The 17,223-nt window shown below is 36.0% G+C and overlaps 1 protein-coding gene across 5 annotated transcripts in view; it reads right to left on the bottom strand.

Annotated features, from left to right (window-relative positions):
* The window catches only part of AFTPH (aftiphilin), a 67,327-nt gene that overhangs the window by 36,269 nt on the left and 13,835 nt on the right, over positions 1-17,223 (bottom strand). For all 5 annotated transcript variants that reach the window (XR_001823076.1, XM_017522141.2, XM_017522139.2 and 2 more), the window contains exon 2: positions 2,123-4,089. Coding sequence is in view for 4 of the 5 variants with exons in the window: in XM_017522141.2 (XP_017377630.1) it covers positions 2,123-4,057 (1,935 nt within the window). In the remaining variant the exon portion in view is untranslated. The remainder of the gene's footprint in view (positions 1-2,122; positions 4,090-17,223) is intronic.

Here is a 17,223-nt window from a genome sequence, read left to right on the forward strand (position 1 = left end):
TCTTTCTGTAGCCCAGGCTGAAATGCAGTGGCATGATCTTGGCTCACTGCAACCTCCACCTGCTGGGTTAAAGTGATTCTCCTGTCTCAGCCTCCTGAGTAGCTGGGATTACAGATGCATGCCACCCTACCCAGCTAATTTTTGTATTTTTAGTAGACACGGGGTTTCACCATGTTGGCCAGGCTGGGCTCAAACTCCTGATCTCAAGTGATCCACCCACTTCGGCATTCCAAAGTGCTGGGATTACAGACATGAGCCACCGGGCCTGGCCTCAGAAACTCTTAATGCATCTTGCCACATCTATAGTTCCTCTTTTTTATAAAAAATAGAAGCATACTATAAAATTCTTACTTTCTAGCAGATTGATTTTTTCAGTCATTTAAAAATTTCCTTTCATTTTATCTTCACAAAAGTTCTTTGAAATAGACATTATCTTCTTTGTGTATACAGCTGAGTTCAGAAGTAACCTATCCAAAATCATGAGGCTGGGTCAAGATTCAAACTCACATCTGCCAAATTCCATGAAGCCCATGTGCTTTATTATCGCCTATATCTGGTTATCATATTATATATAAATAATTTCAATCAACTTGTATAATGCAAGAAATTCCTACTTGAAGTGGTCACACTTTAAAAAATTCATTATCTGATAATGTTAAAAATTCTAAGACTACAAATTAAAGATCATCCAATACCATTGTCACCCTATCCTCTACTGAGATGAAACTAAATAGGTAAACGGTTAGGTCAAAAGCAACAGTCCTCATTTAGCATCATAATTAGTTCATTTCTTGTGTAAAGGGCAAGGTTCTGCCTAAATAATAAATTACTCAATAGAAATAATGTACATTAGCCAAACTATGTAATAACTGAATTAGCAAATTAAACTACTCAGACACAAAAACCAACTTAAAAAGCCATTAGCTATGTGCACCAACTGGTAATACCATAATTTCTCTAGTATCTCACTGTGTCAAAGTTATCAAGGCAATGGAGTATAACAATTTCAATTATAAAGACTTTGGGAAGATTTCTAGTTGAAAATGGTTTTCTTAGCAAAAGATAACTGGAGAAATAAAGTTTGTAGATTCTGATTTTATTCACAGTATCTTTAAGATAAGCTTGTGGATCAGGTGTTAGTTACATATATCAATTGTCAGTATAAAGCAGTGATGTTCAAGAGAGTGCCCTCTTTTACACCTCTGGAGTTGAAAAAAGGTAAAATTTGGCACCGGGTACAACTCTGGACTAGGGAACAACCTAGATATCAAGCTACACCTCTAGGGGTGACTTTAGGTCAAAATGAATCTTAATGAATCTTTTCTGAAAAGGTCTGAATCAAAAAAGGATAATGTATAGGAGCTAAGGGGTAAAAATATTCTCCCTGACACACCTACTCCCTAGGAAGGGATAACAAGTACATTTGTAAGAAAGCATAAACAAATAAATACAACTACAATAAGTCAACTGATAGTTGTTTCTTATTTTGGGACTAAACCTTAATTCATCTCATACCCTCACCCCAAGTCTTTTAGTAGCTGCTAAATTATGAGGAAAAAAAAGAAAAAATTGCTTTCTTCTAGTTGTTTTTCTATTCTTCAATTCACTGTAGCCTTTGGCACAGAATGAGGTTTCAAATTCTCCTTGTTCTCTCCTGGAATCAAAACCATACTTGAATCTCCTAGGTTTTTGATGGACAAAATTAACAATTTTTTCTTAAACTTAAGAAAAATCTAAATCTCAGTTTAACCTCTTTTAAAATCACTGTAAAGGGTAAATACTGAAGGATTTACTGGAACTGTTAATTAGCTAATAAGTGTGGGGATTTAAAAAAATATAAATGGTATAGTCACCAAAAAATCCAAGTTAAGGAACATCTGTAAATATTAAAGAAACTCATTGAGATAAAGAAAAATCTTAGTACGCTTTACTATAGGACTATTTGTAGTTTCCCAAAGGGTTGTGAAAAATGTAACCAATCCACAAATCAGACAGGCATTACACATCATATTGAGGCTCCTTTAACAGGTACTCAGTTGAAAAAATATATTTTGAAAAGCTGAAATTAGAAGCCTCCACATAAATTAATAAGTCATACAAAATAGAGAAAATTAGTAAATACCTGAACTGAAGCGGCTGATTCCTGTAAATGGCCACTAGCAACTGCTCCTTTGGAAGTTGCTGAGGGTACACTGTGCGTTTTGGGGGTTCCTGAAGTATCAATATTTTCATCTGTCCTATGTGACTGCCAGGCTTCCTTTCGATGGTGAGATTCAGTAGCCTGCTGGTCTCCAAAAGCAGCCCAAGAACAACTATCTTTTTGTTCATCCTCAAAAGCATTCCAATCTACAACTTGGCTAGGACCAGCTGAACTGAAGTCTGCAAAATCATCAGAGTCTTGAAAACCATTGCAGTCATCTTGAATATTTGGCACAGAATCAAAATTTCCAAACTCACCTTCTTGCCCATTTTTCAGTTTTGAAACAGGTTCAGTGCCTGTTCCACTAGATTTTCTTGCCAAGTGACATCCTTCTGATAAATTATCAGAAGTCTGTTTTAGGTCTGACTTTGTTAATATCGTCTCCTCTTGGCAAGAAACAGCATTTATATCCCCAAATTCTACAAAGTCATCACCTGGTTCACTAAAATGTGGAAAGTGCTCTGAAGACTCTTCAAAAGTGGCATCACTCATTGAATCTTGAGTACCAGTAACAAAAGGTGGAGTTGAGCCACTGGCAGTGCCAAAGTCACCAAAATCACCAAAATCATCTGCATTGGCATCACTGCAAGTCACAAAGTCATTACTACTATCACCATTTTTTACACTTACAGAATCATCCAAAACATTTTCTTCTGTGGGGTCAATGTTTGGGCTTTGGAAATTAGTAAACTTTCTACTTTCTTCTTTGGAAGAACCAACTTCATCATCAGAAGTTTTAACAGAATCCATGCATAGGTGAGCACATTTAGAAGTAAATAAGTCAAGTTTTTCTTCAGTTTTACATTGTTTTCTCCTAATGGCTTCTGAATTATCAACTGAGTCCACCAAACTCCAAGCCTTTGATTGAACACTTGCCTGTAAAAATTCATCCTGTTGCAGGGTTGGAAGGCCTTGTTTTTCAACACTGAAAGCTCTGTTAGCCACTATGCTTATTTCTGAAACACAAACCTGATCCTCTCCATCAGTGTCTCCTTTGTTATCAAAGCTTCTACCCAAAGACATTTCTTTTACAGAATTCAGTTCATTGACTCTATTAATTTTATTGTTTTCCTGAATGGTTAGTGCTTCTCTATCATTTAAAACTGCACATCCTATTTCTTCTAGTTGTATCCTTTCCTTTTTGGAAAATGTGGCAAAATCTGCAAATTCATCAGCAGGACTAGGTACAGAGTCTAAATTACACTCAGTGCTATGAGTGCTAAGAGGCTTCCGTCCCTTTGAATCAGCTATGTTGTCCAGATCATCTCTTCCCTGAGGATTTACAGTTTCCAACACCGCAAACCCATTTGTTAGAATTTCCAGACAAGGAGGCTTTTCACCATTGCAGCTCTCTAACTGCTTGTTTTGATGAACAACATTCATATTAGTTCTAAAATCTCCTGGAGAGAAACTTTCAAGTGTTCCAACATTCTGTCTCTGCTCCACTATTTTATTTAAATTTCCTGGACTTTCCATGCCATCAATGGAAGTCTCTAATGTTTTAGATGAAATTATTTCTTTGCTGGTGGTAGAAAGTAAAACATCAGACTGTCCTTTCACAGGAGCAGAAAGTTCAGCAGTGATGTCTTTATCATTACCATTTTTAATGGACTTAAAACTTGTAAGGCTATCTACATTTTCTGAGAATTCATGAATTGGCATAAAATGGTTTGAAGGTACAAACTCTTCCTTGGGACGTGTATAATCTGCTGTATCGAAATCAACAAACCCTACACCAGAAGGGCTAACTTCTGAAAACCCACCAAATTCCCCAAATTCATCATCATCATCATCCTCTGCTCCATTGTCTAGTGGTGGTGGGGATGAAGAATACATTCGAATGATGTCTGGCTCCATTGTTCAGTTGCTTTCAAACAATTAATTTACACCTGTAAAAAAAAAAAAAAGATGATTTTTTTTTTGGAGGCGACAGATTACATAAAACAAGATCTTTCAAAATTTTCTCAAAGCTACTTTAAAACAATGCAAATTTACAATGCTCTACTTTGTCTCTTTTTTTTCCTTGACCATTTCCTGCATGATGTTTTGTATCTTTTAATCTAGTTTTCTCTTAGGTGAAATTACACAGCTATAATATACTGGCAAAAAAAAAAAAGTTCTCTTAGACTGTATGTTACCAACAGCATGGTAGTACATTAATGAAATTTGGGGATTCCAGAAAATTCTGAATATATACTTACAAAAGTACACCTGCAAAATTCTCTCCTGGGCATGTGCTTATTCTGTTAAGTTCTCCTTCAATTCATTAAGGATTCAATGTTTGCCTTATGGATTTGTATGAGTTCTTTATATTAATAAGTAAAAGGCATAAAAATGACATCTCTCATAATTGCTATAAATATTTTCTTCATTTGGCTTTTCAATGTTTATTTCTGACCCAAGCTAATTTTAAAATAACTTTTAATAATTTGAAATAGTTTAAGACTCAAAAGAAGTTGGAAATATGAGAGTTCTTATGTATATTCCACTCAGCTACCCCCAGTGGTAATACAGTAATACGGTAATAACCATAATACACATGGTCAAACCAGGAAACTGACATCAGTACAATACTATTAACTCAGGTACAAACATTGTTTGGATTTTACCAGGTGTGTGTGTGTATGTGTGTGTGTACATAGTTCTAGAAAATTTTATGTGTGTGGATTAGAGTAACCATCACTACAATCAGGATAAGAACTGTTCTATCAATACAAAGAAACTCGCTCATGTTACCCCTTAACAGTCACACTCTTCCCTAAACTCTAATCCTTGATCTATTCTACATCATTATAATTTGTTACATCAAGAATGTTATATAAATAGAATCATACACTAGTAACCCTTTGAAGCTGACTTTTTTCCCCAGCTTTGCTTTTTCCCTTGAGAGCTAACCATGTTGCTACATGTGTCAACAGTTCATTCGTTTCTCTTTTTTAGAGACAGGGTCTTGCTACATTGCCCAGGCTGGTTTCTTGGGCTCCCAGGCTGGTTTCCTGGGCTGAGCAATCCTCCTGCCTCAGCCTATAGCTGAGACTATAGGTGCACATCACCACTCCTGGCTCTGATTCCTTTTCATTGCTAACTAGTGTTCCATTGTACAGATGTTCTATAGGTTGTCTACTATTCATTCCACATAGGATATGTGGGTTGTTTTCCAGTATTTTCCTATTACAAATAAAACTGCTATGAACATTCATGTACGATTACTATGTGAACCCAAGTTTTGATTTCTCTAAAATATATATGCCCAGGAGTGTGAATGCTGGGTCATATAACATGCTCAACTTTGTAAGAAACTGCCAAGCTATTTTCCCAAGTTAATTTTTAAGAAGTCAAATCAATTGATCATTTCATTTGGAACTTTCTTCATTATTTTGCTATCATACAAGAGTTAATAAATACTTTTATTTTCTTCTACTTTTAAGGTTTTTTTTAATAAAACATTTATTTTTAACACATCTATAACTTATTTTGGTGTATGATATAAAGCAAAAATGTAAGGTGAATAGTTTTTTCTAAACAGCCGCGCAATGATCTTAATCCCTTTTGTTGAATAATCCTTCCCATACTGATTAATTTATAATAGCTTCTTTTTAATATATTTAATTCTTAAATGAAACCTGAGTTATTCTGTTCCTCTGTGCTAAGGAGTCAAAGGTTCCACAAGTCAGATTTAACATTAAAAGCAAAGGGACCACCTGTAATCCCAGCACTTTGGGAGGATGAGGCAGGCAGATCACTTGAGGTCAGGAGTTCGAGACCAGCCTGGCCAACATGGTGAAACCCCACCTCTACTAAAAATACAAAAATCAGCCAGGTGTGGTGGTGCACATCTGTAATCCCAGCTACTTGGGAGGCTGAGGCAGGAGAATCACTTGAACCCAGGAGGTGGAGGCTGCAATGAAGCGAGATCACGCCACAGCACTCCAGCCTGAGTAACAGAGTGAGACTCAGTTTCAAAAAAATAAGCAAAAGGAGAACGGCCAAACTCTTAGAATAAAACCAGTCCATAAATAATAAACAAACTTCTTACAACTCACAGTTGCCCAGTTACATAGATACATGAGGAAAATATTTACTAAAAAATTCAACCAGTTTTGCAAGCTAGAAAAGTCACTTTCCTCTAACTCTCAGAATAAAATTTCTTAAGATCTTCCAGTTTTAGAGTGAAAGTACTACAGAAACCACATAGTTTAATTCGGAGGTGAGGAAAATGAAGCCAACTAGTAACTTTCCCAAAGTTCATTCAGACAGCTGCTTAGTGGTACTTCAGAATTTTGAAAAGGATCTTTGAGGTTATGACTGGTCAGTCACTGAGAGTTGCCAAAAAGAAATGAGTCACAAGAAAAGTAAGAGGAAATAACCTGTAACATAACTACTTCAAATTGTCTTTCTTACAAAATTAGCACCATAAAGAAGGAAATAACTGCTTTGCTCTGCTGTACTCTTCTTTCCTGCTGCTGATAGAAATAGGAAAAAAAAAAAAAAAAACCAACAGTACAAGATACACATAAATCCTATTCTCTTCCCTTGTCTAGTGTCCTGATAACCCTTTCTAATGCTTAGTGTACAAGGTAATTTGACCTTTAACTGTGTCCTTCTAATTATGAAGTTCCTATTATTTAAAAGCACTTTGCAATTGTTAATGAGAATGTGGGGAAAGGAACCCTTGCACACATGCACATTGCTTGTGAGTGTGTAACGGTTATAAGCCTTCCAGAAGGCAATATGGTTGTACTAAGCAAACTCTTTTTAAAGAAATCTAAAACAAAATGCTCCAAAGGGATTATTTAAGCAAGTTACATTATGTCCCTATAACAGGATATTATATAGCCATTAATGACAGGATTCCTTTTTCTAAAGTTTAAAAGCAGCTGGACATGGTGGCTCACACCTATAATCCCAGCACTTTGGGAGACTGAGCCCAGGAGTTTTATCAAGACTAGCCTTGGGCAACATGATGTAACTCTGTCTCTACAAAAAATAAAAAAAAATAGCCAGGCATGGTGGCATGCACCTGTAGTCCCAGCTACTTAGGAGGCAAAGGTGGGAAGATCGCTTGGGCCCATGAAGTCAAGGCTACAGTGAGCCATGATCACGACACTTTACTACTCCAGCCTAGGTGTCAGAGTGAGACCATGTTTCAAAAATAAATAAATAAAAATAAAATTTAGAAGTATTAATAAAGATAGTGACATGTCAAAAGGATACAAAAGCCAGCTTGAAAGGGCTGCTATTAGCTAAATCAGGAACAATTTGAGCACTGAAATAAAGATAATAATGGATTATAACCCAATAAATAAAATAAAAAACTGAGTCCTCACAGATATAAACATGTAAGTAAACTAAAATTTTAGATGAGGAACTAGATATTTGCATAGTTTCAAAGTACGTCCCCACAATATACTTAATTACAAAGGAAAAAGTATAACTTTACAGTGTGAAGCCTGACACTACCTTAATCAGGTGATCAACATGAACATTATCAGTAATGGGAACACTGAAATCATACACCACCTGATGAGATGCAATGAGAATACAGGATCACTTCTGGAATATCCTGTCAAAAATACAACACCTGACTTCAGGAGGAAATTTCAGGCAAATTCAAACAGAGATTACAAGATTACTGGCCCATAATCTTCAAAAGTATCAAGGTCATGAAAGTCAAGGAAAGATGGAAAACTCGGTTCAGATTGAAGAAGAATAAAGAGACATGAAAAGTAAATGCAACACTTGATCTCCTTTCTATAAAGGTCGCTACTGGGATGATTATGAATCATCTACTTTAACAGAGTCCAAAAGATTCGCTACAGCAGCAGTTTATCAATGTTAACCTCTTGATTGTGATGGTAGTATTGCAGTCATACAAGAGAATGTCCTTGGTTGTAGAAGATACACACTATTTGGTAGTGTTGGGGCATCAGGCTGGCAGTCTTAAATTGTTTGAGAAAAAAACTTGTTTGTATTGACCTTGCAACTTTTTATGTTTGTGATTGTTTCAAAATGGGGAAAAAAAGCATTCAAAGAGATTTATATGCCTGCATTTAAATGTGTATTTTAGAATAAATGTGTTACTTATACAATAACACCTTTAAAAAAACTGTGGTTAAAATATACATAATATAAAATTTACCATTTTAACCATGACAATGTTCGTACATTACTGTTAATATTATTGTTAACAGACCTTGTTCAATTTTTACCATTAAAAAAAAGGGGAAGCTGGGCATGGTGGCTCATGCCTGTAATCCCACCACTGTGGGAGGCTGAGGCGGGTGGATCACTTGAGGTTGGGAGTTCAAGTCCACTCTGGCCAACATCCCCATTTCTACTAAAAATACAAAAATTAGCCAGGTGTGGTGGTGGGTTCCTGTAATCCCAGCTACTAGGGAGGCTGAGGCAAGAGAATAGCCTGAACTCCTGAGGCGGAGGTTGCAGTGAGCTGAGATTGTGCCACTGCACTCCAGCCTGGGCGACAGAGCGAGACTCCATCTCAAAAAAAAAAAAAAAACTTGCATTTGTGTTTGTGTATAGTTCTGTTCAATTTTATCCTCTATTCAGCTTTGTGTAACTACCACCACTTTCAAGACATAGAACTGCTCTCACTCCACCTCTCTTCCCCTTGCAACCACTAATCTGTTCTCCATCACCACAGTTTTGTCCTTTCAAGAGCATTATGTCAATAGAGTCATAAGGTATGCAACCCTTTGAGGTTGAATTTTTTTCACTCAGTGTAATGCCCTTGAGTTCCATTCTGGTTGCTGCATGTATCAGTAGGTCTTTTTTTTTTTTTTTGATGGTGGCATTCCATTGTACAGATATACCAGTTTGTTCAACTATTCACCTACTGAAGGATATTTTGGTTGTTTCCAGTATTCTACCATTATAAATTGCATATATATAATGTGTGTGTACATATATATATACTAATGGCATATATAAATAGTATGCTATACATACTAATATAAATAATATAAATACTATACATAATATTATATATAAATAGTATGTATAATAAGGATGCTAGGAACATCCATGTACAGGTTTTTGTGTGCATGTAAGTTTTCATCTATCTGGGATAAATGCCAAAGAGTGTGACTGCTGGGTATTATAAGTACACGTTTAGTTACGTAAAAAACTCCCAAACTATTTTCCAGAGTGGCTGTATGATTTTACATGCTCATAATACCTTATTTTCAAAGAACTATGTGTGGTGGTTTTTTCCTAGCTTAATCTGTTTGTGATTAATCTACTGCTTTTTTCCAAAACTTTCACTGTTGAAAAATGAAATAATTTATTAGTTCAAGACCTATTCTAAATTCAGATGTTAATGCAAAGATCTGAATCAGAAACTTTGTAACCAAAGTAACAACTCAGAAAGTTTTTCTTCCTGTCATATGTTTGCAAGGTACTTTATTTTTCCTTATAGGCGAGACAGGCTTTATTGGCTTTGTAAAGTAAAAACATTCTCATATTTCTCAAAAGAGGGTCACCTATTGATGGTGAGAACTTGGGTTGCTGCATGTTCCCCTGCAGTAGGTCTTGGCTCTGACCCAACTTATCCTTTAGAAATCTAGGAGAGAGGCCGGGCACGGTGGCTCAAGCCTGTAATCCCAGCACTGTGGGAGCCCGAGGCGGGTGGATCACGAGGTCAAGAGATCGAGACCATCCTGGTCAACATGGTGAAACCCCGTCTCTACTAAAAATACAAAAAATTAGCTGGGCATGGTGGCGCATGCCTGTAATCCCAGCGACTCAGGAGGCTGGGGCAGGAGAATTGCCTGAACCCAGGAGGCAGAGGTTGCGGTGAGCCGAGATCGCGCCACTGCACTCCAGCCTGGGTAACAAGAGCGAAACTCCGTCTCAAAAAAAAAAAAAAAAAAGAAATCTAGGAGAGAGTCACTGCTTCTAAGTGTGCTTGAACCAATCAGTGTAGGGGAGGTTCAAAACTTTCCAGAAAATTCCTCTATGTCTAAGCCAACTCTACTTAAAAGAAGTTTCATGTTAATTGAAGTATTACTTGTAAAATGAATTTACAAATTAAGTTTCATTTATATAATCCACTTTAACACATAAAATATGGGCTTTAAATAGCTGTTCCTACTTGACATGAAAAAAAAACAAGATAGATGAGCTACTTTAGTACTGTGTCTGGCATGCAACAAACTGAATAAATGTTTCTTCATCCTTCTTAATGGACTACTTACTCCAGCCATGGAGTCCCAATCAGTCGTCTAACTTCTTTATAATCTGTACAAACAAGCATACATACATGTGTGTGCATGCATGTGTGTAACTCGCCATTTTTATGTCTACTTATTCTAAGACCTGTTAGCAGCAAATAAATAATGTGGCTATTGTCTTGCAAGCGACAGTATACAAAAACAGTTGACAGGAGGGTCTCATGATTGGGTAGCAAACAGTATATCCTAATAGAGAATAGAGATAGAGAATTTAAGTGGGCTTCCTGTACTTTGGAGATCTGTCGATGAGAAATCACATCCTTATAAGGAGATTAAGGGACAATATAGGTGAATAAAAATAATAAAAGTGCAAACTGAAGCCAACTTTCAGGGCTACAAACCAGAGGGTAAAATTAGAGGGTTTTGGGTTTGGGAATTCTGGCACAGAAGGTCCAATATAAAAGGGTCAGGGTAACAGTCCAGAAGTCCAATAGCAATCAGCAGTGGAACGCAAGCCCCGAGTCAGATTAGTAGCTAGGATGGCAGGGAATATAACAGGTAAAGGTGATTCGGTATTGATCTTCCACCCAAAGAGAAGCTGCACTTGCTTATGGAATTCTAGCTTCTAGTCTGAAATCGTCACGGAAAAGAAGACGGTGAGTCTGTAAGTTGTAAGCTCTGGGGTCAAAAGGCAAGATGGGCTTGGGAAGTCAGAAGGAAGGAAGGAATGGGGCGAAAAATTGTCTGAGACTATTTGGCCATTTAAAAATAGTTTCTTGAGAAAAAAAAAGTTGGAGGACTTAAACTACCAGATATTAAGACTTGGCTTAAAGTCATATGGTCTTGTGATAAAGATGCCATTGAAGTGTGGCGGGGAGAGGATGGACTTTTCAACAAATGATGCTAGATTAACTGGATATCCACATAGACAGAAAAAAAATCTTTGATTCTAACATCTTACACAGAAATAAGCTCCAGATAGACAGATCATGGGCCTAAATGTGAAAGGTAAAGCAATCCGCCTTCTAGAAGATAACAGAAGAGATTATTTCTCTGACCTTAGGAAAGGCATAAATGTTTTAAACAAGAAACAGAAACACTGATTATAAAAAAGACTGATATATTGGACTGCATTAAAATTTAAAACTTCTGTTCATCAAAAGAATACCATAAAGAGAATGAAAAAGCAAGCCATTGCCTGGGAGAAGATAGGTACAAAACATGTAACTGTCAAAGAACTCATATCCAGAACATGTAAAGAATTCCTACAAATCAATGTGAAAAATCCAACAGAAAAATGGCCAAAATATTTGAACAGGTATTTCACAAGAGAGGATATCCAAAAAGCCAACAGCATATAGAAAGTCATCAGGGAAAAATGCACATTAAAACAACAATAAGATACCACTAAACACCTACCAGAATGACTAAAATTAAAACAAAGTTATTCTCTCCATAGCCACTTTTGGTATGGATGTGGAGGAACTATAATTCCCATACTTCATTCATGGAAATATTAACTGGTACAGATATTTAGAAAACTATTTGATAATATGTACTAAAACTATACTTGACCTTCAGCACCTGGCACATTCTGTGTACTAAGTAAATTATCAACTACCATCATATTTTAACTTTCACCAACTCTGTGGCTCAAATCATAATCTACCTGTAACAGAATATAAGTCAGTGTGTGCTTAGTTGGCACAAACATTCATATGACTCTATTATTTTAAAAGGTCACTGAAAGAATAGGTCACTTAAAAATATTCATAACCACAGTAAAGATACATGAAGTTGACTTTATTGCCAATGTTTATAACCAATCTCCAGAAAAATATAAAACTTATATAACTATATAATTTCATAGGTTTGGGAGCACAGGGTAGGGAGAAGGTGAGGGGGGTTGCTGATAAACTAAATCTGAAGCCCAAGGTTGAAGGACTGAGATCATAACCCGTAAACAAACTCAAGGGTCCAGTTACTAGTCTGATAAAAAATGGAAGTTTTGAAGTGAAATAGAAAAATGTAACTAAGAAGTTCTCACTGATATCTTGAAGTATACTGGCTGTAGCTCCTATTTGGTTAGATGAACAACCACAAGAATTTAGAAGGTGCTTGGTTGGAATGGAGAGGATTCATCATATGTGGGAAATATATATAGTATTCCCTACATATTCCTCTAAGGAATAGTTAATCTCTGGCACCCTCCTACCCCTTATCATCCACACACAGTATTACGTACCCTAAAGGTCCATGGGCTCACATTTGAGGAGGGGTGGAGTGTCTCTCGCAATCTTTCCAGAATCAAACATCACGAGTTTCTTCCAGACAAGCTAAAAATGTACAGCAAACACTGCTTACCTGGGATAAACTCCCATCCTTTACAAGGTATCAGCTCAGCTGTATCAATGTGTACACCACCTTTCAAGGCCAGATAAACTGACCTAGATTATACAATCAGCTTCACCAAAGGCCTTTCACTCTAAACTTACTTTCATAGGGACTAGGATGGAGGGTGGAGGAAAATGCATTGTAGAAAGAAGGATGGTGATAAGAAAAGGGAGAAGAAAAACAACTATATCTGAAGTATGCTGTTGACTTTAATAGTATATATAAATGACACTAGCAAAGTATATTTAATGAATGGCAAAAAATAATCACTACCTTTTTACCACAATATGCCCAAAGTTTATAATTAGTCTCTTGTTAAATAGAGTGAAGGAAAAAAGGAAAAGAAAAAATGTATTTTCTTTAGAAAAATGAATGAAAATGTTACATAAGCGTTAACAACAGCAATTTACATTACAAGCGTTGCCTGGTGTGCAGTAGTTCAAATTCTTCAAAATCTTTATTATAATATCCGTATGGAAATTTTAATACTGTATAATGTCAAAATGTACCATCAATGAAGTTGCCTAGCCTACATTTCTGCTTAAGAGTCATAAAGAAGTAGAGAAAAGCCCTTCCTCTGAATCACATGAAGATTTGGATTTTAATTAACTTTTTTGTTTTCAACATGTTTAGAGTGCTATGATGTCACAGCTGTTTTCATGGCTCTAAATTTTAAAATTAAAAAAATAATTGTTTTTTCTTTTGGGGTGGTTTGTTCTTAGCATATCAGTGCAACAGAAACTAACAAATATAGGGAAAGCCTCTAAAAGTAGATAATAAACTTATCAACTTAAAAACAAAACAAAACAAAAAACAAGATATCAGACACCAACTGTATGTCACTTAGTCACCAAGTGCATATATACACTATTTAAGATGACATTTGTTAATAGTATCTTCCATGTGTTTTAATTGTGTTTACACCAATGTCATCATTAATACTTAATGAGTGCTTACTATGGGCCAATATTATGTGAAGATAATTTGTGAATTATCTCAATTATCTCCTCATACTATCATATGAGGTAGAAATTCTTCTTTTTTTTTCTTGAGATGGAGTTTAGCTCTTATCACCCAGGCTGGAGTGCAGTGGCGCGTTCTCAGCTCACTGCAACTTCTGCCTCCCAGGTTCAAGCAATTCTCCTGCCTCAGCTTCCTGGGTTGCTGGGATTACAGGTGCCTGCCACAATGGCCAGCTAATTTTTTCATTTTTGGAAGAGACGAGGTTTCATCATGCTGGTCACGCTAGTCTTGAACTCCTGACCTCAGATGATCTGCCCACCTCGGCCTCCCAAGATGCTGGGATTACAGACATGAGCCACTGCGCCCGGCCAGAAATTCTTCATTTTAAAGATGAAGAAATAAAAGCTCAAAGAGGTTATATAATCTTGCAAGGTAGCATAACTAGTAAGTGGTGAATTAATCACAAGTTAATCAAATATTTTATAAGTGTCTTAAAATATTAGACATGATTGACAGCAAATATTAGAATTCTAAGAATTCTTGCAAAAAGGTTTCTGAGTGGTTCAGAAAAAGGTTTCTGAAACCTCTAAGTAATTTGGAAGGAGAAAGATTTTTACAAGATGAGAAAGTACAGTATAACCAACAAAAATGCCAGGCAGCAAACATCTTTTGTTTCAGTATTAGTGTACATGGTACCAAATATGAGCAAACAATGAAAACGAGAGCAAAATACCTTTATATTGAAGTTGATCACCCTAAAAAAGCCACATTGTCAATAGTGACAACAAAATATTTTGTCTTTCTATTTTTGATGTCAATACAATTGACCCATAAAAGTAAAAATATCATATATATAATGTTACAAGGGCAGCAACACACTTTCACTTTTCGAGTGCTAATTACATTGAATTATTTTAGAGAAGTTGGTTTTCAAAAATTCCCATGACAAATTTTTTATTCTACTGAACATTTTAACATTCTACACAAATTCATAATAACACATTTTATTTGCATTTGGATAATTTCATGTAAAAATTAAACAAGATAAAAATATTAGAGATTGTTGTACATTTAACTTGTCATATCAACTGATCATATTTGAGAGTTTACTAGCTATTTTTCCCCAAAAGGTACTTAAACATAAAATTGTATACATAGCATTGGATAACTACTGACAACAAGGGCAACAAAACAGAAGGAGCTATGAGGATACATGGATTAGCCCTTGGAAAACCATTTTTTTGCCCTAGAACTCTCAGCTTCTATTATATAGATGCAGAATAAATTCTTCACTCTAATTCTCTACTCTCATATCCCTGAAACTCTGCAATGAAAATAGAATCTGAAAGGCAGAAACTGCCTTGATTTTATGTCCCTTCACGAAAATCCTGCTTACATCCACAGCCTTGTCTACAGATAATCTGTGGACCTTCTGTTTTCCTTCTCAATTATTTGCTCAGGGGCTTTTAAAATTTCTCCATCACTATTGATCCTTTCTCTTCAGCCTATAAACGTCCAAGACTCTTCCATACTCAAAACAAATCAGAAAACAAAACAAAATCCTCTCTTCTGTGTGCCCTAGCTCTTCTCCTCCTCCTCCTCCTCACCACCCACCTTCTTGAAAGAGACGTGCCTATTCACTCTCTCTACTTCCTAACTTCACACTCATTCCTCAACTCAGCACAATCTGGCTTCTATGCTACCACTCTACTGAAATTGCTCTTCCAAGAGTTACTTCATTTGAGCCCAAACGACTGTAAATGTTGTGTAGGCATAGACCTTTGTTGTTTACCACTGCATCCTCAGAGCAGCAAGAAGTAAATATATTATCATCATTCTTTTTTGGGATATTTACTCCACTAACCACTCTTGAATTGTGCTCCAACCCACCCACACTCCAATTGTATTTATATAACCACAACTCTGGTCTCAGTGCTTCACCAAGTAAGTTATGAAATATCCAAGTTTAATCGAGGTAAGTAAGTAGAATTTGAGAAGGCTGGCCTGAAATGTGATGAACATGGGAAAATAACCCAATCATTTGTGCTGCAACATGACTAAAGAGAAAATGTTAAGAGGGGCAGTACTTTATATGAAAGGTACGAAAAACCCTAGCTAAATGACAAAAATTTGTAGTAAGTTTTCAATAGACCTGCTATCATGAATATTTGCTTTGATTTGAGACAATTCCTCAGCATAAGCAGCGGTGTCAGTGAGTGTCACCAGCTACACTCTGGATAGTCTAATTTCTTTTCCTTGTTCTCTGCTCCCCAGGACTTTCTTTAATACTTCACAAAAATTTTCCCTCAGAAGATTTTGCAGTCAGCTGACACGAACAGCTGACATGCTTTAAAATAAATTTCTTCTGTAAAGTTTTAAATTAGCATTCTAGTCAAGACTAAGTTAAGTGACTAGTGTATTCTGAGAAAAAAACAAAATTCCCAGAAAAACAAAATAACAAACTACCATGTGGACTTTCAAAATGAAAAAATACCACTCTAGTCTGTAACATAAAAAAGTACACTGTGGCAGCTACCATTCCTTTGACAGTGCTGCTTTCTACATCACAAACACCCACCATGAGAGCAACTCATCTTTTAGAGAAAGAAGCATCTACTAAAGGTTATAAAACTGCAACCAAATATAGTTAGAATTCAATTATCTAAGTCAATAAGTAAGCAGCAATGTCCTACATAATCTAAAATTCACAAATATTGCCTTAAAATATAACCTGTGTAACAGCAGATTTACCTCACAAATTAAGTCTTTGCCAGGTGTTATTAATTTTACTTTGTTTTCTTACCATCCATCAATTAAGAGAAAAAGATGACCTAGAGACAATGAAGTGACAGAAGGAAACAAAACAATGAACCAAACTTAAAGATAGTCATAAATGATCCACATATAATAGCACATATGATATTCTGGGGGAATTATTATAAAACAAACTTCATATACCTGAAAAATCAAATATAAACACATTCCAAAATATTGCCCAAGAGTGCATGCGTGTGGAGTGCATACACGTAATGCCACAAATGGGTCTACCAATACTGATAACCCCACAAAAACTATGGAAGGAATTCCATGGCGAACAAATTCCTAGCTGGTTGACCTTTTTTAATAGTGTTTTTGCTTGGTTTAAAGTTTTACTTTTTCCTGAGAGGTAGAAAGGCTAAAGGGTAAAAGAAAAAAAAATAACATTTACTATTTGCAACGTACCAATTACATTTGGTTAGAAACAACTTGAGAATTAGCCTGCCATATAAAGTAGAATTTTTCACACATTTTCCCCAATGACTCACAGAAGAAATACATTTTACAAGATGACCCAAAAGTTTCACCAAACAGTATTTACCCTTACTCTCTACGTACTCTGACTTTTAGTTCTATTTCATTTTTTCTTAAAAGCTGGCCATGACCCTCTAAATTGATTTTACAAACCAGAAATAGGTTTTAATACAAAGTATAAAAAAG

The sequence above is a fragment of the Cebus imitator genome, unplaced genomic scaffold (assembly GCF_001604975.1).
Source record: "Cebus imitator isolate Cc_AM_T3 unplaced genomic scaffold, Cebus_imitator-1.0 Scaffold23, whole genome shotgun sequence".
Taxonomy (NCBI): domain Eukaryota; kingdom Metazoa; phylum Chordata; class Mammalia; order Primates; family Cebidae; genus Cebus; species Cebus imitator.